Raw genomic sequence first — 19,797 nt, forward strand, 5'->3', positions numbered from 1 at the left:
GGTGCCAGCATCCAGCATCAATAAATTACCGACGAGTTCAGGTGACGGGACAGATCCAGTGTCAGCTTCCTCTGCGTCCTATGGGAAGGCTCAGGCCTTGGGGATCCCCCTTCAGGAGCCTCCTCCACTAAGGGCTCCATCAGAATAACAGACGCCCTACGGGCATGTACTGTGTGCCTGGTCCCATCTGGGCACTTGGCACCATATTTGATTGACATCCCACAATGATGTTGTGAAGTAGGTACTAGCTCCATTTCATGGATGAGGAGACTGAGGCTCAATGAAGGAAGGTAACTTGCAATAGACAAAATTAGCAACAGAAAGAAAAGCCTCCTTCCTTTTCAATTCAACATAACTCTTCCTGGCTCTCATTATGCATTTTATTTATGATGCATGTGAATACAAATACACACACACACACATTTAGGGTTTCTTCATTCACTCATTTATTCAACAAACATGTGTTGAACACCTACTATCTGCCAGGCTGTTCTGAGAATTGGAGATACTACAGTCACAAGACAAAATTCCCGCCTTTTTGATACATACATTGCAGTGTACGAGAAACAGATAAACACACGTTATAATAAATACACATTATAATAGAAGAAACAAATTAATACATATTCTAATAGAAGATGGTGCCAAGGCTATGAAGTTGAATAAAGCAGCTCAGGGGATAGAGAGACACTGGAAACTATTTTTGAAAGGGTGGTCAAGGAGGGCTCTACTGGGGCAGTGACATTTGAATGAAATCCTTATCTCTTTATGCTTTATTTTGCAGAATAGGAGATGCTGGGCTCAAGGGTTCCTTACCTCTGCAAGGTGGGTCAGTGTTTCCCACTCGGGTGTGGTTCCACAGCCAAGGCCACTGTAGGTGTGGAGACATTTTTCTCCTTCCCCCGTCTTTGCTCTGAGCACCTCCATCCAAGGAACCCTTAGGCAGGGTTTCTCAGAAGATGCTCATCTGAGCCCCCTTCATGTGTTACGGCAGCTTTTTGTTCTCTAGTTCTCAACCCATTTGTCTTGATCTTTTCAAAGGCAGCTGGTCCCTGAACATGGTGAGGGCTGGGGCCAGGTCCATCTTGTTTGTGGCTGTGATCCCGAGGCCAGGCATGGCATCTGACACACAGAGGCCACTCAAACAAACATCCGAATGAAGGACAGATGGATGTGGTGATAAATGGAGCTAACATTCACTGAGGGCTTATTCTCACAACAGCCCCGTGAGTTAGGTATGATCATTATCCCCATTTTACTGGTTTTGCAAACCAAGGCTTAGAGAGATCAAGGCACCTACGTCAGGTCACTCAACAAAAGAGCCTTCTAGGAGGAGCACACTAAATGCTAATAGACTGATTGATTATGGGGGAGGCAGAGTAGAGTGGTGGGAAACGCTGTAGTTGTCCGTCTGAGATGCACATTTTGAGAACTAACCCACTCATTCATTTCTTCATTCTCTCATTTATTTCATCATTATTAAACTTTGGCCCCCATGCTGGGCACTGGTGGGTACGGGTATGTACCTTTAATGATCAAAGCCAGGATGGGGAAAGCCCAGGGGTCTATAAGCAGACATGGAAGCCCCTGAACCAAACTGAGGGGTCAGGAAGCCTTTCTGGGTGGAGTGGACCTGAGGCAGCAGGTCACCGTGGCCAAGCAGACCACGGGGGGAGGCGCTTGGGAGTTGGGGTTTGAGAGGTGGCATAGTCCTCGATGCAAGTGGCACCAGGGCCTGACAGTGGAAGCCACCCCCACCACATGCCAAGGACCCAGACCTCCTGCTCCTCCCAGCCTCTGGTGGTCAGGCCTCTGTGGGGGCCTGAGTCATTCTGCCCTACCCAGGCCTGGAACTCTGCCCTACCCCTGGCTGGGTGGGGGCCACCTCACCTCTGAGTTACAGGCGTTCCCATTCATCTGGGCCCAGAGTCAGAGCTCAGTGAAAAGTAGGTGATCTGGGCCAAACCAGGCAAAAGCCAGATGCCCTGCTCTTCCGGTAGCCCTGAGCCTTTTCCCTTCTGCGGGACTCAGTTTACCCATCTGTAAAAGGCAGGGTTGAGACTGTATACTCTCTGCAGACCCTTTCTCACTTAACCTCCTGTGACCCAGTACATTACTGTCAGTATTGGAAGTGGACATGAACCCTGGGGGTCTGGACTCCTTCAGTCCTACCCTCCACTGGACATCTGGATTAAGGGTTAAAAAAAAACAACAACCCAGGGATCCAATAACCTACAAATAATGGGGCAGCCTACTTTGTCCTTTTGGCAGCTATCTGGAATGGGAAGAAAGGAGGAACAGTTTTCCCCCTAGGACCATGACTGCCCATTCACTGCCCTGTTCTTCCCCAAGAGAAACTTACCTTCCACCCAGTATGCTATGGGGCAGGATCCCTGCTACCAGATGCTACTGACATGAACAGGCCAGAGATCAGGGACCTGCTTCTGCACAAGTGGGGATGGGCTGCAGGAGGCCATTCTCATCCTTGGCTCAGCCATCTCCAATCTTTTCCCAGCACCCTTTGGGGCAAGAGGCTGAGAAGTGCTTGCTGTAAAGTGAGCTGACACATGGGAGGAGAAACCAAGGCCTCTGACCTCCAAGCTCCCAGACCACAGATCCCTGGGTCCCCATAGTGGCCCTCCACTCCGCTCGAGTACTCCTCAGTCTCTCCCCTGTTTAAAACTCACCAATGACTTTCCATCACATCTAGACTGCAATCCAATGTTTATCCCGTGGTCTCCTGCCTTCCAGCCCCTCCTCACTCACTTCACGGTACCACACTGGCCTCCTCTCAACTTCTGGAAAAGAGCAATCTCTTTCCCACCCCAGGCCCTTTGCATATGCTGTTTCCTCTCCCTGGAATGTTCTTCCCTCGGAACATAACGTAGCTGGCTCCTTGCCACTTATGTCACCGCTCAAATCTACCTTCCCAGAGGAGACTTTCCTGGCCCCCAAGAATAGCAGTCCCTCTTGTCTCTTATTTGCTATCCCGACTTGCTATTTCCATCATAGCCCTTAGGCTACATGTGTGCTAGGTTGCTTCAGTCGTGCCCAACTCTTTGCAACCTTATGGACTATAGCCCACCAGGGATTCTCCAGGGCAAGAATGCTGGAGTGGGCCATGCCCTGCTCCAGGGGATCTTCCCAACCCAGGGATCAAACCTGCATCTCCTGTGACTCCTGCATTGCAGGCAGATTCTTTATCACTGAGCCACAGAGGAAGGCCCGGCCCTTACCCTAAGCTATAATAATTGATAGTTCAGTGACCCTCTTCCCCATCCATCAGTAAGCTCTGAGAGGACAAGGACCTTGGAGATCCCTTGGCTACATCCCCAGCATCTGGTTTATAGTGGCTGCTCAAGAAAAGTTTGTTGACTGAATGAAACACAAAATGTATTAACAAAGTTTGCCTTCCTCTTTGAATACTTCACAACCTCCATGGAGGTGAAAATGGCATTTATTGGGCACCTGTTATATATGTCAGGCTCTCTCATATACTTTATTCTGCTGAACCTTTACAGTCTATTATACAGATGATGAAGTTGGGGTTCAGTGACCTGCCAGAGGTCACTCAGCAAAGGGTCAACTGATGGCTAATTCAGGTGGGAAGCAGTCAACTGGGATCTGTGGGCACAAAGAATGCCACAGCAAATGGCAGTCAGGATTCAACCTCAAGTCTGTTTGACTCCCTGAAACCTATATTCTTTTCATCATACTGCACTTTCTGCTACCCTAGAACGCAGCCCAAGGTTAACAATCAGGTTTTCAGGTTCTGGAAGGCAGGCAGACCCAGGCTGCATAGAGAGGTGGTCTGGCTTACTGGTTATTGGTGTGTCTTGGAATAGACACAGACAAGGCACAAACAGGGGGCCCCACTACCTCGGCACCAGGGCACCACTGCTGAATGTGAGCATTGGCATAGCAAGGCTAAAGCACCATTGTTCTTAGGAAGGGAGTCAACGGTGGGGGTATGCGCCAAGGGATGTACTGGAAAAGTCAGGGAATGGGCTTCCAAATCATGCAGAAGCCCCTCCCCACTGGGAGGGAGGGGGCTGCGTGGCCTTTGCCTGGTGTGTTGCCCTCTCTGAGCCCCAGTGGTCATCTCTGAAAAATGGGCATGCCAGTATGGAACCAAATAGAGTTCTTAGGAAGATAAAGAGGAAAAATGAGTGTGGAGTTGTTGGTATATATAAAGTAACACAGAAATGTAAATTATCTAAAAATACATCTATGTGAAATACTGAGAGAGGTTGGGACTAGGAAGACCTCTTGGGTTCTTTCAGCAGTTATTGGCACCTACTGTGTGCCAGGGGCTGTGCTAAGGCCTGGGGTCTACTGATGAGACAGACACGAACCCTGAGCACCTGGAGCTCCCAGTCTACTGGGGAGCATGAGGCAGCCACATACAGTGTGGGGATCTCTCCCAGGGGGACGTCAGGAGGAGACTTCATGTGTGATGTGGCAGCAGGAGCCAGACAGACCTGAGTCAGAACCCTCCTCTCCTCCCTGCATGACCTTGACCAGGTCAGGCCACCTCTCCAAGTCCCAGGCCTTCATCTGTGAAATGAGCCAGTTGCCTTTGCCTCTCAGAGTTGCCTGGACCTGGCAATCTGTAGATACCAGGGCAGGGAACCTTGGGATGAGGGTAGCCAGTAGTTCCTAGGCAGAAAATGGTCTTGCACTGTGTAAAATTGGGGACTCCGGCTTGGTGGTGACTTGCCTGTAGGAGTGGCCTGGGGACACTGGAGGTGGACCCCAGGAAGAGCAGGAAAAGAAGCTCAGCGATTTCTCATACCTGTTAAGAAAGGAGGGCTGAAAGCCCAGGAGTTGACCTGTGCCTTTATTTATGTTATTATCTCCTGAAGGGGGAGGGGGCTGGCCCTACCCAAGGTCAGTCCTGCCCAGGGAGGAGGCGGTTGGCAGATCCACCTGAGTTTACTCAGCCAGTGATTCTAGGCCACTGTGCTCCCGGGAAGGCCGGGTGTCTCGAGATGAATTTGTGGGTGTGTTGAGCGTTGCCCCGAGCCTTGGTGAGAGGCCAGCCTGAGTGAGGCCACTGGTCAATGTTGATGACTTCTCTGGGGCCTAAGGCAGTCCCAGAGCGGTGGGGTTAGAAGGAGCAAGGCTGGCTAAACTTCGGGGAATTCAGGTGAGGCGAGAGGGGAGGAAGTTTGGGGGCCCCCTGAAGGCCGGCGGTTTGGGGTTCCCCAGGGGAACACTGATCCTCTGGCGCCGAGCTCGCACCGGAGAGGTCAGGTCAGTTGCTGGGAGAAGGGAGAGGGGCCCTGCCCGGTCCCACCCGCGCGGGGCTAAAATCGGGCGGGGCCGGCCGGAGAGGCAGGGACGCCGGTGGCCGGGCGGGGTCTGCGCCCTTCTCCCCGCCCGGCGGAGCGCGGCCTGCGAGGCTCGGGGCCAGGCCCGACAGGAGGGAACTCGGTCCCTGGGCTGGGCACTGTGCGCCTGCGGCTCCTGCCCTCCCGGCGGCTGCGGGCGCGCCGGCCCCCGCGCCCCCAGGGGCCGGGCCGGGGCGGGGGCTGGGCCCCGCGGGCGGGCGGGCGGGCGCGCGAGGGGTGGGGGGCGGCGGCGAAGGCTGCGCCGCTCTAACAGGTGGGATCCCGCGGCGTGGTGGAGGCGGGCGCGGGAGGAAGAGGAGGAGGAGGAAGAGCAGCGGCAGCGGGAGCCCGAGCAGGAGCAGGATGAGCCGCGCGAGCTGACAGCCGCCGCCGCCGCCGCCCGCGCCCGAGCTCGGTCCCGCTCCCCGCGCCCGGGGCCGCTCCCCGCCTCCCGCCTCCCCCGGCCGCCCGCGGGGCGGCCCGCCCCCTCTGCACCTCCGGGCCCGGAGCTGCCTCCATCGCTCCTGCATCCCGGCCGGGGGGAGGAGGAGGCGGAGCAGGAGGCGAGCCGGAGCCGCCGCCGCCAACGCCGCCGCCGCCGCCGCCCGAGCAGGACAGAGCGCGCCGCAGCCCCGCGCGTCCGGCCGCCGCCCGTGCCCATCAAGCCTCCGCGCCGGAGCCACACCGCGGGACAGCCGGGGCCGCGGCGCGCCCCAGCTCGGCTCGGCCCAGCCCAGCCCAGTCCCGGCACCGGGCGGCCCGGCGGCCGGCCCGCCCCCGAGGGCGCCGGGCGCGGCGGGAGGATGCCGAAGCCGACGCTGCTGCTGCGCGGGGGCTGGGAGCGCGAGCGCAGCCCCGGGGACTCGGAGCTGGGCCGCCAGTTCCGGGACTGGTGCCTGCGCACCTACGGCGACTCGGCCAAAACCAAGACGGTGACACGCAGTAAATACCAGCGGATCGCCGAGGTCCTGCAGGGCGGCGGCGGGACCGGCGCGGGTAGCGGCCCGGCAGCCGGCGAGAAAGGCAAGTTCCAGTTCTGGGTGCGCTCCAAGGGCTTCCGCCTGGGCAGCGGCCGGGAACCCAAGATGGGCCAAGTGGTGTATGTGCCGGTCAAGACGGGCTCGGTGAGTGCGCGCGAGGCGGCCGCGGGCCGGTCCCGCCGCGGGGCTCGGGGCGGGCGGGCGGGCGGGGGCGGGGTGGGGGTGTGGATGTGTGTCCGAACGTGTATCCCCGAGGTGGTCCGCGGGTCTGGCCCGCCTGGGGCGCCCGCGTCCCTGCTCGCCCGCTCGCCCCAGCCCGCCCGGGGCAGCGCTCCGGGTTCGGGGCGTCCCTGCCCCCTCTGCGCTGCTGCCCGGGCCGTGGCCGTGGCGAGCGGGCTGTCCCGGGCTGCTCACCCCAGCATGTTCCGTCCTCCCGTCCCCTCCCCCCGCCAGCAGGCGGCTGCTCCGAAGCCCAAGCCTCCCCCCACCCGCCCCGGGGCTGCCTGTCCCGGGCGCCCCGCGCTCCCGCCCCCGGGCCGGCTGGGTGGTGTGGGGTGTGTGTGTGTGTGTCTGTGTGTGTGGAGGGTGGTGCCGCGGGAGAGGGGGGCAGGGGAGCCACGGGACGGGGAGTCCGCTCAGCTTCCCAGCGCCAGGGGAGGGGGCCCGCCCGGGCACCGTCTCCCCGACCCCACCCGGGGCTGGCCCGGGGAGGGGCAGCCCGAGCCGCAGCCTGGCGCAGCAGCCGCCTCCCGCGGGTGGGTGGGGCGCCCCCTCCGCCCCCCGGGCCCCTAGCTCCCCCCCTCCCTGGGACGGGGGCGGCCTGACCTATCCCTCCCCTCCCCTCCCCCGTCCCCGGGGCCGGCCCGGGTCCGGGCGGGGTGGCGTGGGGGAGGGGGCGGGGAACCGCAGCCGCCGAGAGGGAGGAGGCGGGCGGCCGGGCGGGGGCGTCCCCTCCGGCCCGGGGCGCCCTGGAGAGGGCGTGCGGCGCGGGCCCCGCGGCTCCCCCGCCGGGACCTCATTGTTCTGCAGCGGGTGGGGGCTGGGGGGGCCGGCTGCTGCCCGGGCGCTGCTGAGCTTTGAACTTTCCGTGGCGGAGACCCTCCGTTAGTGCGTTCAGCCCCCGGCCCGGCCGGGCCAGGCCGGCCTCCCTCCCTGCCCCCCTCGCTCCCTCCCCGGCCTCGCCCGGCCCGAGCGAGCGAGCGGGGCGGCCCCGCGCCGGCCTCCCTCCCTCCCTCCCTCGCTCCCCCGCTCCCCCGCTCCCCCCTCCGCGCTCCTCCCCCGTCCGGCCCGCCCGCCCCGCGCTCAGCCCCGTCCCCGGCCGGAGCGGGCTCTTCACACACAATTGATTCGGTCGTTACGAAAAGTGCACTTGTCCCCTCCCCCTCCCCCTCCGGCGGCCGCCCGGGCCGGGCCCGCGGGGTGAGGGGGCCGCGAGGGAGGGAGGCGGGGGCCGGGGAGCGGATCTAGAGGCGCCTCCCCGCCACCCGCCCCGCGCCCAGGGGACGGGGCTGCAGGCCGCGGGGAGTGGGGAGCCGCGAGCGCGGAGGGCGGGCGGCCCATCTGCGAGGAGCGCTGATAACCGCGCCGCCGCCACTGCGGCCGCCGGCCGCCCATCTGCGCCCGCTGCCGCCTCCGGCCGGACCCGAGCCGCGGGGCCGGGCCGAGGGGGGCGCGCCGGGGCCGGATTCCCGGAGGGGGAGTCTAGGTCAGGGTCCCACCCCGCCAGAGTCGGGACCTCCCCGCCTAAATCAGTGTTCTTTGCCAAACCCCGGGAGTCTGGGTCATTGTCTCCTCCCCGATCGGGTCAGGGAGCCCAAACTGATGCCCACTTGTCCATACCAGGGAGTAGGGGTCCTTGCCTCTCCCCTGCCTAGGTCAGCTCTCTCTCTGCCAGTTGCGTACCCCGCCTCGGTTCTCCTCCATCTTGGGCTAGTGTCCCCAGCCTAAGTGTGGTTTTTTCGAGGTCAGTGACCCACCAGATGGTTGGCTGGGTCTGCGCTCCCTACCCTGGGTCATTGCCCTGAGCCATCCAGGCTTCCCAGGTCAGTTGGTGCCCCTCACCCCCACCCCATCCCTGTTATCCCTCCCCAGGGAGCTGGGCATCTTGGCCCGACCTCCTTCTGTCTGAGGCAGGAGCCCCCACTCCACCCACTCCTGGAGTTTGGGAGCAGGTGGCCCTCAGGCCTGGCAGCTAGCTCACTGGTTCTCTGAGCTGGTCGACCTCTCCCCTAGGGAATGAGCACAGTCCCCCTGTCCCTATAGCCCCACGGCTGTCAAGGGGGAGCAAGTGGGACACACACCTGCCCAGGCCACATACAGAAATTGGGTGCTCCGCCTGGACCCCAGGTCCTGCCAGCCTTCGGATCCTCCGCAAGGCCCACCCTGACCCGCCTTGCCTGGCAGCAGGAGCCTGGCAGACTCCACCCGGACTCCCAGACCAATAATAAGCCCTCCCGAGGGACCACCTGCCTGGGAGGCAGAGAAAGGGAACCCAGGCCTCCCTGCCTGGGCTACCAGGGGGACAACGAACACAACAGACGTGCCCTCAAGCTACCCACACCCACCTGCCTGGCCCATGGGTCCCCAGAGAGCCTGTTAGTTACCTGCCACTCACCCAACCATCCGGAGCCAGCCACAGGAGATGCCCTTAGTCCTGCCACCCCCAGCTCCAAGCACCTTCCTGGGGCTCAGTTATTACTTTTACAGTTCCATTTTCCTTTTCATTGATCTAAGAGGAACAAGTCCTGCTGGGAATTCTGGGGCAGCCATGGCCTCTTCCTGAGAGGAACTGAATGGGCCCATCTTTGAAAGGTGCAGAGGACATCCCCTACCTTCACTGGCTTACACACACCACACACACATACACACACACGCACACACATGACACACACAGAGTTAAAGTTATCATTGCTTCTGATGTCAGTTGGAAGAGATCCTGTCGTTTGTCCTGGGTGGGTTTTTTTGAAGGTCATTGGGCCACAAACCTTTGTGTGAGACATTTGTTTAGCATCCACAGGCCTTGTGGGGGCCCTGGGGCATTGGAGCAGGTTGGACTCTGAGCCTGCTCCCTGGGCACCAGCTGGTGGGGGAGGTGGGGATAGCCCAGGATCTGGTCAAGAAGCCCACGGAAGCTTAAGGGAGGGCCAGCAGGCAGGCAGAACAATTTTAGAAAAGAGTGGGTGTGGGAGTTGTGTCACCCAGCCATGGTACAAGGGTCCCCTGCGCTTCTGTGTGGGCTTGGGTCCCCAGGGTGGCCGTGGTGTTTCATCTCGCGTCCTTGTTGCTCTTTGGCCGTCCCCCGCGGGGGGCCCCCTTTCCTCCTCTCACAGCCATATGTGGTGCTGCGGTCAGGGCCCTTCCTAGTCCTGGCCGTGGAGGGTCGATGATCTGACACCGCTTGTCCCGTCCCATCTGGCCCTGAGCTTTTCTGGGTGTGTGTGACAAAGGCTTAATCTGTCCGGACGGGCCCAGGGTGGAGAGGAGGGTGCGGGGAATTACACTCGGCCGGGGCCTCTTGCAGCTGGGGCCCCGCTTGCAGGGTGGGGTGGGGTGGGGTGGGGCGGGGGTCAAGCAGCAGCCTGGGCGTGGAGGGTTGGGGAGAGACAGACAAGTTGGACTTCAGTTTGCAGGTTGTCACAGGAAATAGAAGTGGAGGCGGAGGCTGAAGGCTGAGGGGAGGAGGGCGGAGTTCTCCACTGGGCAGCAGCTCGGGGCGCTCCTGGGGACAAGATTTTTCTGTGACAAGAGCCAGCCGGGCCTCCTGACTGGGCAAAGCCTGGTTTGGATTTATGATTTCTTGTGTTTGGGCTGCTCTGGTCTCAGTGGGCTGCCAAGAGAGGGAAGCAAGCCCCTTGGAGGCGAGACCCCCGACTCCGTTCCAGCCTCGGCCGCAGAGTGAACCAACCCTTTTCCTCTGGTCTCTAGGAATGGGGCTGTCCTGGGGGCCTGTGAGGCCCACAGGTTATGTCTGGGGCGGGGCCCCAGGCAGTCTGTCAGCTCCCAGGATTGGAGAACCCCCAGATTCCTTACAGATAGAGGTTCTCTGCCCAGCTCTACCATCTTCCGGATGGGAAAACTGATGCCCCGAGCGAGGCAGTCTCTGTTGGTTGGGAGCCAAGCCTGGAAGGCAGATCTCTGCACTGCCCTGAGGCTTCTCCAGGGGTCCGTCACATGCCAGGAATCCCCCCATTAGAGCCCCCTCCCCCGAGGGAAACACCAGATTGCCAAACTCCACTCTCAGCACCCGGCTTCTGTGAGCCAGACCCCAGGTGTTCCGCGGGCCAAATTGACTAATGGTGGTCTTTTCCCAGTTTGCAGACAACGTTCATTTAGTGGAGAGCGTTTTCACAGTCTTCAGCCTTTCTCCCCAGAGCTTTCCTGTAAACCTTTGGCACCTGCGGCCACTGGTCTAGGCGGGAAATGGCCTCTGACTTAGCACAGCGTAACGTAGGCTGTGACCTTCCATTGAACACCTCAGTATTTCCTACTTTTCTCTGAAGTATCGCCACAGTGACCCTTTCTGAGTCACCTACTGTGTGCCTGTCCCTGTGTGTCACCTACTGTGTGCCTGTCCCTGTGTGCCTGTCCCTGTGTGTCACCTACTGTGTGCCTGTCCCTGTGTGCCTGTCCCTGTGTGTCACCTACTGTGTGCCTGTCCCTGTGTGTCACCTACTGTGTGCCTGTCCCTGTGTGTCAGGCTCTCACCGCGGCCCAGAGGTCGATGCTGCTGTCACTGCCATCCCTCGGATGAGTGAACTCAGGTTTAGGGAGGTTCAGAACTTCCCTAAGGCCACACCACCGGCAGGGCAGGCAGAGTTCGGGTACGGCCTGTACAACCCCTCCACTCTGACCCTCTGTGAGATGTCTTACAGCCTGATGTGCTTTGAAAGCATAGGACTTTTCATGACAAGCTTTCAGTCCGTTACACTTTAGTCTGAATTAGTGTAGAAGACTCTCATCAAGATGTCTGTAATAACAAGGCTGGCGCTTCAGGCAGGACTGGCTCGGTGTCTGCTGTCTGGGACTTTCCCCGGGGCATGACAGGATGGATATAGGGTGAGGAGAAGAGGGGGAAGGCCTCTGTGGTCCTGGGTCCTGGGGGACTTTCAAGGAGAAGGCTGACAATGCCACAGGCCCTCTTTGGATTTCTCACGAATAGCAGGGTGGGCTATTTCGTTTATGAAGCCATGGTGATTCGGGTGAATGTGGTCTTGGGATCTCTGGGGGAGGGGCTTCAGTTTGGAGCCTGTTGGACCAGGCTCTACCCTCCCTTGGCCTCTCTTCTGGATCCTGGGTCACCTTCTGCTGGTGGGGGGTTGTCCTCGGGCGAGGCCTGGCATGAGCATCCTCTCTTTCATGGTCCCTACAGGCTGCCTTCCCATCTCTGAGTGCCTGGGAGTCAGGAGGCCCAACTGGGACCCCAGAAATACTGCTGGGGAGGACTGGGAGGTGGGGGGGAGCTGTGGCTGGGGCTGCCGAGGGACAAAGGTCAAGGGTCCAACCCAGCCTCAGGTAAACCTGGGCTTCTCCAAGCCAGCTTTTACCTGGGAGGTTGTGGACAGATTGAATATGGTGAGCATGCGTGAGCACTCCTGGGCTAGAGCATGTGTGTGCGTGTGGGTATGTTTGCAGGAGTGTGGCTGTCTTGTGCAGGCTGAGGATGCTTGTGTGCCTGGGTCAGTGTTTGTGTGTGTGTGTGTGTGTGTGTGTGTGTGTGTGTGTGTGTGCACGTGTGCACGTGTGTACAGGTGGAGGAGAAACTGCATGTGAGTGCGTGTGACTGTGAGTGTCTGAGTCGGCAGATGTGCAAGCACCTGGGGTGTGGGCATTGGCAGACCACAAGTGTGACTGTGTGTGCATGCCACATGTTCAGGATCCTACTGAAAAACACTCTGTCCTTTGGCAGTGTGGAGCTGCAGGGGCGTTTTCATTATAACCAAGTCAGCCGGCGCTGTGCTTCTGGCCCCTGCTGCCCCCGGGGTCTCAGCAGCTGCTGAAGCCAAGTGTGAGGGATGGAGTGGACACAAGGGGTGGGGCCATGTCCAGGTCCCCACGACAGTGGCTAGAGCACTTCCTTGTTTCCAGCAGCCTTCCTCCTCCTCCTCTTCCCCCACCCCCTGCCCCACAAGGGCGACAGGGAAAGTTTGTGACGTTGGCCATGGTGGCACTTCCAGTTCCCAAAGCCAAGCACCATGGGGGGCAGGGTGGGAGAGAGAGGGTTCTGAACTTGAAGTGAGGGGGCCAGGACTGGTGGGATCCTAAAGCACCCACTTCCTTGCCATGTGATCTCAGGCAAATAGCCTGCTTGACCTCTTCAAGCCTCAGTTTACTTATCTGGAAAATGGGTTCCAAAGTCCCACTTCCAGGAGACTTGGAAAACTGGAAATGGCTCTGTTTGTCATTTCAGGAGGTCACTCTGCTAACCTCAGTCAAAGCCAGGCCTGGGCCCTGGGTACCAAAGCCAGAGAGGGAGCTGAAGAAAGCTGGGAGAGAGCCCACCCAGGTGGGTGGCTTGTTAGAACAAGGACTCCTGAGTCCACTTTCTGCCCCTGGCCCACCCTGACATAGAGGGGAAGTGAAGGGCTTGGGGTGTCAAGCCACAGGGTCCTGGATTCAAATCCCAGCTCTGCCCTTCCACCAGTTTGGCCTTAGTTTTCTCATCTGTAAAATGGAGCTGATAATCCTATCTTCCTCATAGGACTGTTACAAAGATGAATGCATTAATGCATACAGAACTTAAAGAGTATAGCAAGTCTTAGGAAATGTCAGCTGCTGTGTGATCTTCCTGAGCCTCAGTTTCCTCATCTGAAATATGGGGATGGTAATAAAATGTCACGGATATTAAACTGGATCATGGAAATAACACACCCAGCCAAATCCCTGGCATGTAGTTGGTGGGAAGCAGCTATTGGTTCCCTGGAGATTGTGTCTGGGTTATTTCTGTGTCTCCAGTGCCACTGGGGCCTGATTAGTGTTGTATTGAATTGCACAAAACACCAGCAATAGAGGGGTGGGGTGGGGAGGGAGATGGGAGGGAGGTTCAAAAGGGAGGGGATATATGTACACCTATGGCTGATTCATGTTGAGGTTTGACAGAAAAACAAATTTTACAGAAAATTCTGCAAAGCAATTATCCTTCAGTTAAAAATAAATAAATTTTAAAAAGTCAGCAAGGTCTTGGCAAGGGCCATAGGTGTGGCATGAGCCCCTAGGGCTGGGGTTTTGAAGGCTTAGGGTCCTTCTCTGCCCTGACTGGCTCCTGCCCTACTCTGAGCCTCAGTTTTCTAGTTGTTGCGCAGGGAAGCCTCCTGTGGTCCCTCCTGCCTTTGAATTCCTTCCTGGTGCTGGGGGTGTCCAATCCCAGAGCTCAAGGAGAGGTGCGAGAGAGGTGAGAGTGGGGGCTTTACCCAGGCCTCGAGGTACCTGCCAGGTAGAAAGGCAGAAGGATGTGCTTCCTAGAGGCTTCTCACTGACCGCCCCCACCCCGGCCCCACCGCCCCCGGCCACACACTCCCCTGAGCCCTGCCTTAGTCCTTGGCTAGGAACCTGAGCTCTGGGCTCTTACAGAGAAAACAGTGAGGCTGGTGTCGTGACTGTCCCCGTGGGGCAGTGGTCTGAGCACCTCTCTTGTGTTCTCAAGCCCCTGCCATGTGCCAGACACTCTATTTCATCTCCCCTGGACTCCATGAAGTGGATAAGACCTTGGCAGCAGAGAGGCCCAGGAGCCTCCCTGAGCCCTGCGGTGAGAAAGTGGCAGGGTCTGGGTTCTGTGGCTGTCTGACCCTCTCAGACCACAGGTGCCCTGGCTCTCCCCACCTCCTCACCCCAAGCTCACCATGGTCCCCAACTGAGGACACCCTACAAAAGCTGCCCAGAGCTTGAGGCAGCCCTCCTCCCTGTCTGGACCCTGGGAGACAGATGCCGCCCTGCCCCATCACCCACACCTTCACCCTCTCACCTTTGGTAGGGTGCCCTCAGATGAGGGGTCACCGTGGGGAGGGGAGAGCCAGGGCACCTGTGGGCTCAGAGGGTCAGATAGCTATTCCCCTGGCCCGGCCTGGGCAGGCTGCCGGGGGCCGAGAGAGAACAATTGTCCTGTTCCCACAAGGTCAATGACTCCCTCAGCATCCAGACTCCGACTGGACTCAGGGCTCCTGAGCTGCTGGGAAGACTAAGGCGGAGGCGGGGAGCTCCAGTTCCCACACAGCACCAGGCTGAGTGTGACCCCATCGGGTTCCGAAGCAGGGGGCCATTCATTCATTCACTCACTCATTCATTCATTCACTCACTCACTCGTTCGCTCCTCCCACTGCCCTCCCCATCACAGGGGCTCCACCCTTCCCAGGCTCAGGGCACACCCAGGCGTCAATTTTGACTCTTTTCTCTTACCACCCCTCCTTCCCCATCCAAATTGCACATTCTGTTGGTTCTGCCTTCAAAATGCCTCTCAAGTTTTACCCTCTCACCACCTCCACAGCCTCTAGCTTGGTCCAAGCCTGGTGATGCATCAGCCTTCCCACTGGGCTCCCTGGGTCCTCTCCAGCCCCCCTTGTATTCTCTCTGGCTCACACAGCCAGCAAAATCAGCAAAAGCAAAACGCAAATCAGATACTCGCCCTCCTCTTCTCTGAACTGTTTAAGATTCCCATCTCACTCAAAGCAAAAGCCAAAGTCTTTTCTGAAGCCTACGTGATCTGGCCCCGCTGCCCCACCCTTGCTCATTCAGTGTCAGCCACACTGACCTCCTTGCGATTCTAAAAACCAACTGCAAACCTGCCCCAGGGCCCTTGCATTGGCTGTTTCCCCAGCCTGGCACACTCTTCCCCTAGTTCTCTGCATGGCTGCTCCCCCTCCTCTTTCAGATCTTTGCTCAAACGTCACCTCCTCAGAAAAGCCCTCCCTGGTCACCCAGCCAGGGCCGCCTTAGGTTCCTTGGACTGTCTTTCTGCTTCATTCTTCTCTCTAGCCCTTACCGCCCTCTGACATTGCATATATATTTTACGAGTTTACACGTTGAATATCTTTCTTCCCATAAGGCTATGAGCTCTGACCAGTCGGCTTGGTTCCCTGCCATATCCCCAGGGCCCCTGCCACTAAGGGGCTTCCCCACTGTGGAGGCAGCAGGTGCCTTAGAGCGGGCGTCTGTGAACCACCCAGGCCTTCTGCACTCAGGGCCTCAGGAGTCCCAAGGCTCAGACCATCCGCCTTCTTGTGGGCATCCAAGAAGTCCTGGGGGAGGCGACATTTAAGCTGGACCTCGAGGGGCAAACCAAATTATTCAGCAAGAACAGAACATGGGAAGGCTCCCTCCAGGGGGTAAGAACATGAGCAAGGGCTAGAGTGGGACAGGTTTTGGAGGGTCAGCGCAGATTGGGTGTGAGGACCAGGGACACTCTCCCAGAGAAGCGTGTTCTACAGAGCATTTCAGATGGGTGGCAGGTGGAGGGGGGGCGGTGAATGGTCAGATCCGCTGGAGAACCACTTGGGGATCCTGAGGGGGATTAGCTGGTGAAATCAATTGGGGTCACATGGAAGAGAAGGATCTGGAAAGCCACTCAGAGGAGCTAGTGCATCACCATCAAGGAGACCTAGGGGTTCGCAGGATTTTCAAGCAGAGGGGAGATGAGGTCAGCTTCAGGTTTTAGAAGGAGCCTCAGGAAACTGTGGCAAGAGGGAGATGTGTTACAGAGAAGGTAAAATAGGAGGCTGGGATATAGTGAGACATGGAGAGAGAAGGCTGGCCTGGGGCAAAGAGGAGGGGCTGGTTCCCTTGGGACAAGAGGTTGAGTATCTGGGACTGGGTGACATGGGGCTGTGGGGAGGGAAGCTTGATGGTCTATGGTCATGGTTGACACAGTATTCTTGGGTAGAGAGAGAGGCGTTTAGGAAGCCAGGAATGTAGGCAGACCCACAGATCAGGGGTGATGACCCAGAGGCAGGGTCTAGTGGGCAGAACCCAAGAACTGTCCCCAAGGTTGGTAGCAAATGGCAGTGGGAGGCTGCGGAGGAGACCTGATGACTCAGGTCTCAGTGGGGACAGTTTGGGAGTAATCCTGTTCATGGGGCCCCTTCCCAGCTTGGAACCTTCCCTGCCCCGGCTGGGACCAGAGGCCGGCTCCTGGGAGGCTGGTGCTTGGTGGATGACTCATCGTTTTCTCGGCATCCCCAGGCTCAGGAAATGTTCAAGGAGACATGCGGCCCTTCCTTTGGCAGGCCAGGCCCTCACTGGATGCTGGCAGGTCGAGAATAACACACTCGGGCCTCCGGCCTTGTCTAAGAGCATCCCGAGGGCATGTCTCCACGAGCCCCAGGCTTCCACAATCTCACACATCCCCATTCGCCTTAGGAAGCTGTCATGACCCCATTCTACAGGTCAGTGAACCAAGGTGCAGCCTGTGCTGGGCACCCAGCTAAGTAACTGCCTGGTGGTGCTTCAGTTTCTTCATCTGAGAGATGGGTCTGATGATTGTCCCTCCCCTATGGGTTGTTGGGAAAATGGAAGGAGAGAGTTATGAGAAATGTCATTTGCATGAGGATGTGAAGAGGGGTCCATCCAGTCAACAAGGGCTCTCCACTGGATGGAGCAACCCTAGGAAAGGCCAGAGGGTAAGATGGCCAACAGACCTGCATTCAGGTCCCAGCTCTGCCACCAGCTCCTGGTTCAGGGCAAATGGCTTGCCTACTCTGATCTCCTGCCCGCTTAGCATCAGTGGGTGATGACCCACACCCTGGAGGGTACTGGGAAGATGGCATAACACCAGGCCTGACAAACAGTCCAGTGAGTAGGGGCTGCAGCTCCTTCTCAGGGTCCCTTGGAGAACCGCCCCCCTCCCCCAACTCCAGTGCAAAGATCTTCAAACCAGACAGCTGTTAACCTCTCAAGGGGAGGGGAGGCGGCTCAGAGAGTTCAGGCGGGAAGCTCCCTGGGGGGCAGGGCCTCTCGGGGAGATCTAGGGGCTGGGATAGGAGTAGACTGAGGGGCAATGGGTTTTGTGCTGAATGGGAGGCCCCTGCCGGTCAGCAGAGGAATGGAGAGTGTGAAGGCAGAGGCTGGGTCCAGGCTCTGCCATACTCTGCTGTGCAGGTTGGGCAGGTCCCTTACCCTCTCTGAGCCTCAGTTTCCTCATCTGTAAAATGGGATGATGATAGCCGTGGCTTCACTTATATCCTTCTACACCGTGTTCTATACCATGTGTATACAACACATATACTGCGTACTATATTCTATAATCTAGAAGCATCTGTACAGGGGGTGGCCATAATCAAGCCCTCAATAAAAGGGAGCTATAATTAGGATTATGATTGTGAGCCAATCAATAACCCTCAAATCCGTGACAAGGCCATTCAAGCCATGCTGCTGAGCTGGGCTTTGAAGCTCAGGCTGGCCCCAGGTTTGCACTGAGCTGTGACTCACTAGCTAGATGACCTTGAAACAAGTCATTCTCAACCTCAGTTTCCTCCTCTCTGAGACTGACCCATCTCACAGGGTCGCTGTGGGGAGGCGAAGAGAGACTCCATGTCAAGTGCTCAGCACAGGAAATGGGAGCGTTTCTGTGCTTGCATCTGTGGCGTGGCCAGCGGCAGGTGGAGTAGGGATTGGAGCCTGGGGTAGGGCCAGTGGCTGCTGGAGCAGAGAGGAACAGAAGAGGTAGAGGACAGAGGTGGAAAGGAGTGTGTGCAGGGAACTGGAGGGGAGGACTTCCAGGACGAGGGCTGCTCAGCCGGGTTTGCCCTTGAGGGCTGGGTAACCCCCGCCCCCAGATCTGATGAGAGGGCAGAGAGAAGGCACTAGCCACAGCAGGTGGGAAGGAGAGGCCAGAAGTCTTGCTGGTCCAGTCAGCAGCTAGCTGTCAGGAAAGGTGGGTGAGAGGAGCAGTGGGCTTCCCTGAGTCCAGGTATGGTACCAAGAGTGCGCCTGCTCCCCAGGGTAGAGAGCCCTGGGTTCAGATCCTGCCTCACCAACCAGCTGTGCAAACTTGGATGCATCTCAACTTCTCCGAGCCTCCATTTCCACATCTGTAAAATGGGGATAGTGATATCAACTACCTTTTAGGGTTGTTACAGGGATCACTTGAGATGCATAAAGTACTCAGTCAATGCCTACTGCTGAGCAGAAACAATGACAATCAAGGCACAGCTAGTGCTTGTTTTGAAATACCAGGCGCTCTGCTGAATATGTTATACCCCGGCCTCTTGTTATATCCCGGCCTCTTGTGTGATTGTTGGAACATGGCTACTGTTAGGATCCCCATCTTCCTGATGCGGCTGTTGAAGATCAGAGAGGTTAAGTCACATGCCTGAGGCCACACAGCTAGTGAAAGGCAGAGCAGGGGCTTGAGCCCACACAGTGGGGAAGTGTCATGTCCTCCGCTCCCTGAATCACCCATCCTGCTGACAGTGAAGCTCAGAGCCTAGGGTCCCCTTTGGTATTACCTGGGCTTGGATGATGGCTCTTCTCAGGTGGGGAGGCAGGGGTGAGTCTGTCTGTCAGAGTGTGCCTGACTCTGGAACACACTGCCTGGGTGCAAATGGGATCTGGTCAGCTTGACCCTCAGGGATCACTGAAGGATGCTGTGGTTCAGGGAGGGCTGGGTTGCAGCATGGAGCCCCATGGCCAGCCAGCCAGCCAGCACGCTTCATCCAACTCAGGCCGGGGAGCCTTGTGCCCACCAGCATGAGACAAGGCATGGCTTGGCCACCAGATCACAGGCAGCTGCCAGTGGGCCCCAGAGGATACAGGTGGCCAGTGCCTGGTCTGGGCAGCACCCACGGAGGAGAGGGAGGAACTTGGGAGGGCTCTTAGAGGAGGTGTGAGTCATGAAATAGAAGAGGAAGGGACAGGGCCTCCCAGGACGAGGAAGGGGTGCTATGGACGGAGGAACACAAGAGAGGCTTGTTTTCAAGGTGATACAGACACCTGACAATGCAACCACAGCAACCAAACAGCAGCCCCCTAAGAGGGCGAGAAGTGCCCAGCATACCCCCTCCACCTTGTTCCCCTGCCCAGAGGAGGCCAGTCCCTTATGTATCCTTCCTGTATGCTTGGCTCTGGAGCTAGGCTGCCTGGGTTTGAATCCCGAACCTGCTTTATACTTGCTGTGTGATTTGGGCAACTTACTCCACCTCTCTGTGCACCTTTCTATGTCTAAAAAGCAGAGGATAGTAACAGGACCTGCTTCTCTGGACTGTTATTAGGACCAGGGCTCCTAAAGCCTAGCAGAGGGCAGGGCTGGTGGCTGAGTGCCCCCGGAGCACTGGCTGTCGCTGCTGCTGCTGCTGTTGCTGTTACTGCCATGATGATTGTTGTGCATATGCACAGCTATGCACACTGGGTGGGCAGTTTAAGTGCCCAGCTCTCCCGGCAGGTCCTGAAGCTCAGTTTTCATTGCTTCTGCCCACTGAGGAAGCAGCAGAGGTAAGAGGTCCACCCAGAGGTCATCCTGGTGTACCTGCATCTTGAGACAGGCCTGTGATGGGGAGGGGCCT

The 19,797-nt window shown here is 58.2% G+C and overlaps 1 protein-coding gene across 2 annotated transcripts in view; it reads left to right on the top strand.

The window, feature by feature from the left end:
• The first annotated feature begins 6,121 nt into the window (after positions 1-6,121).
• Positions 6,122-19,797, top strand: part of NOL4L (nucleolar protein 4 like) — a 131,579-nt gene continuing 117,903 nt past the window's right edge. For both annotated transcript variants that reach the window (XM_044927741.2, XM_025263667.3), the window contains exon 1: positions 6,122-6,457. In XM_044927741.2, coding sequence (XP_044783676.1) covers positions 6,137-6,457 — 321 coding nt within the window. In that variant the 5' untranslated portion in view covers positions 6,122-6,136. The remainder of the gene's footprint in view (positions 6,458-19,797) is intronic.

The sequence above is a fragment of the Bubalus bubalis genome, chromosome 14, assembly GCF_019923935.1.
Source record: "Bubalus bubalis isolate 160015118507 breed Murrah chromosome 14, NDDB_SH_1, whole genome shotgun sequence".
In the NCBI taxonomy this organism is placed as follows: Eukaryota; Metazoa; Chordata; class Mammalia; order Artiodactyla; family Bovidae; genus Bubalus; species Bubalus bubalis.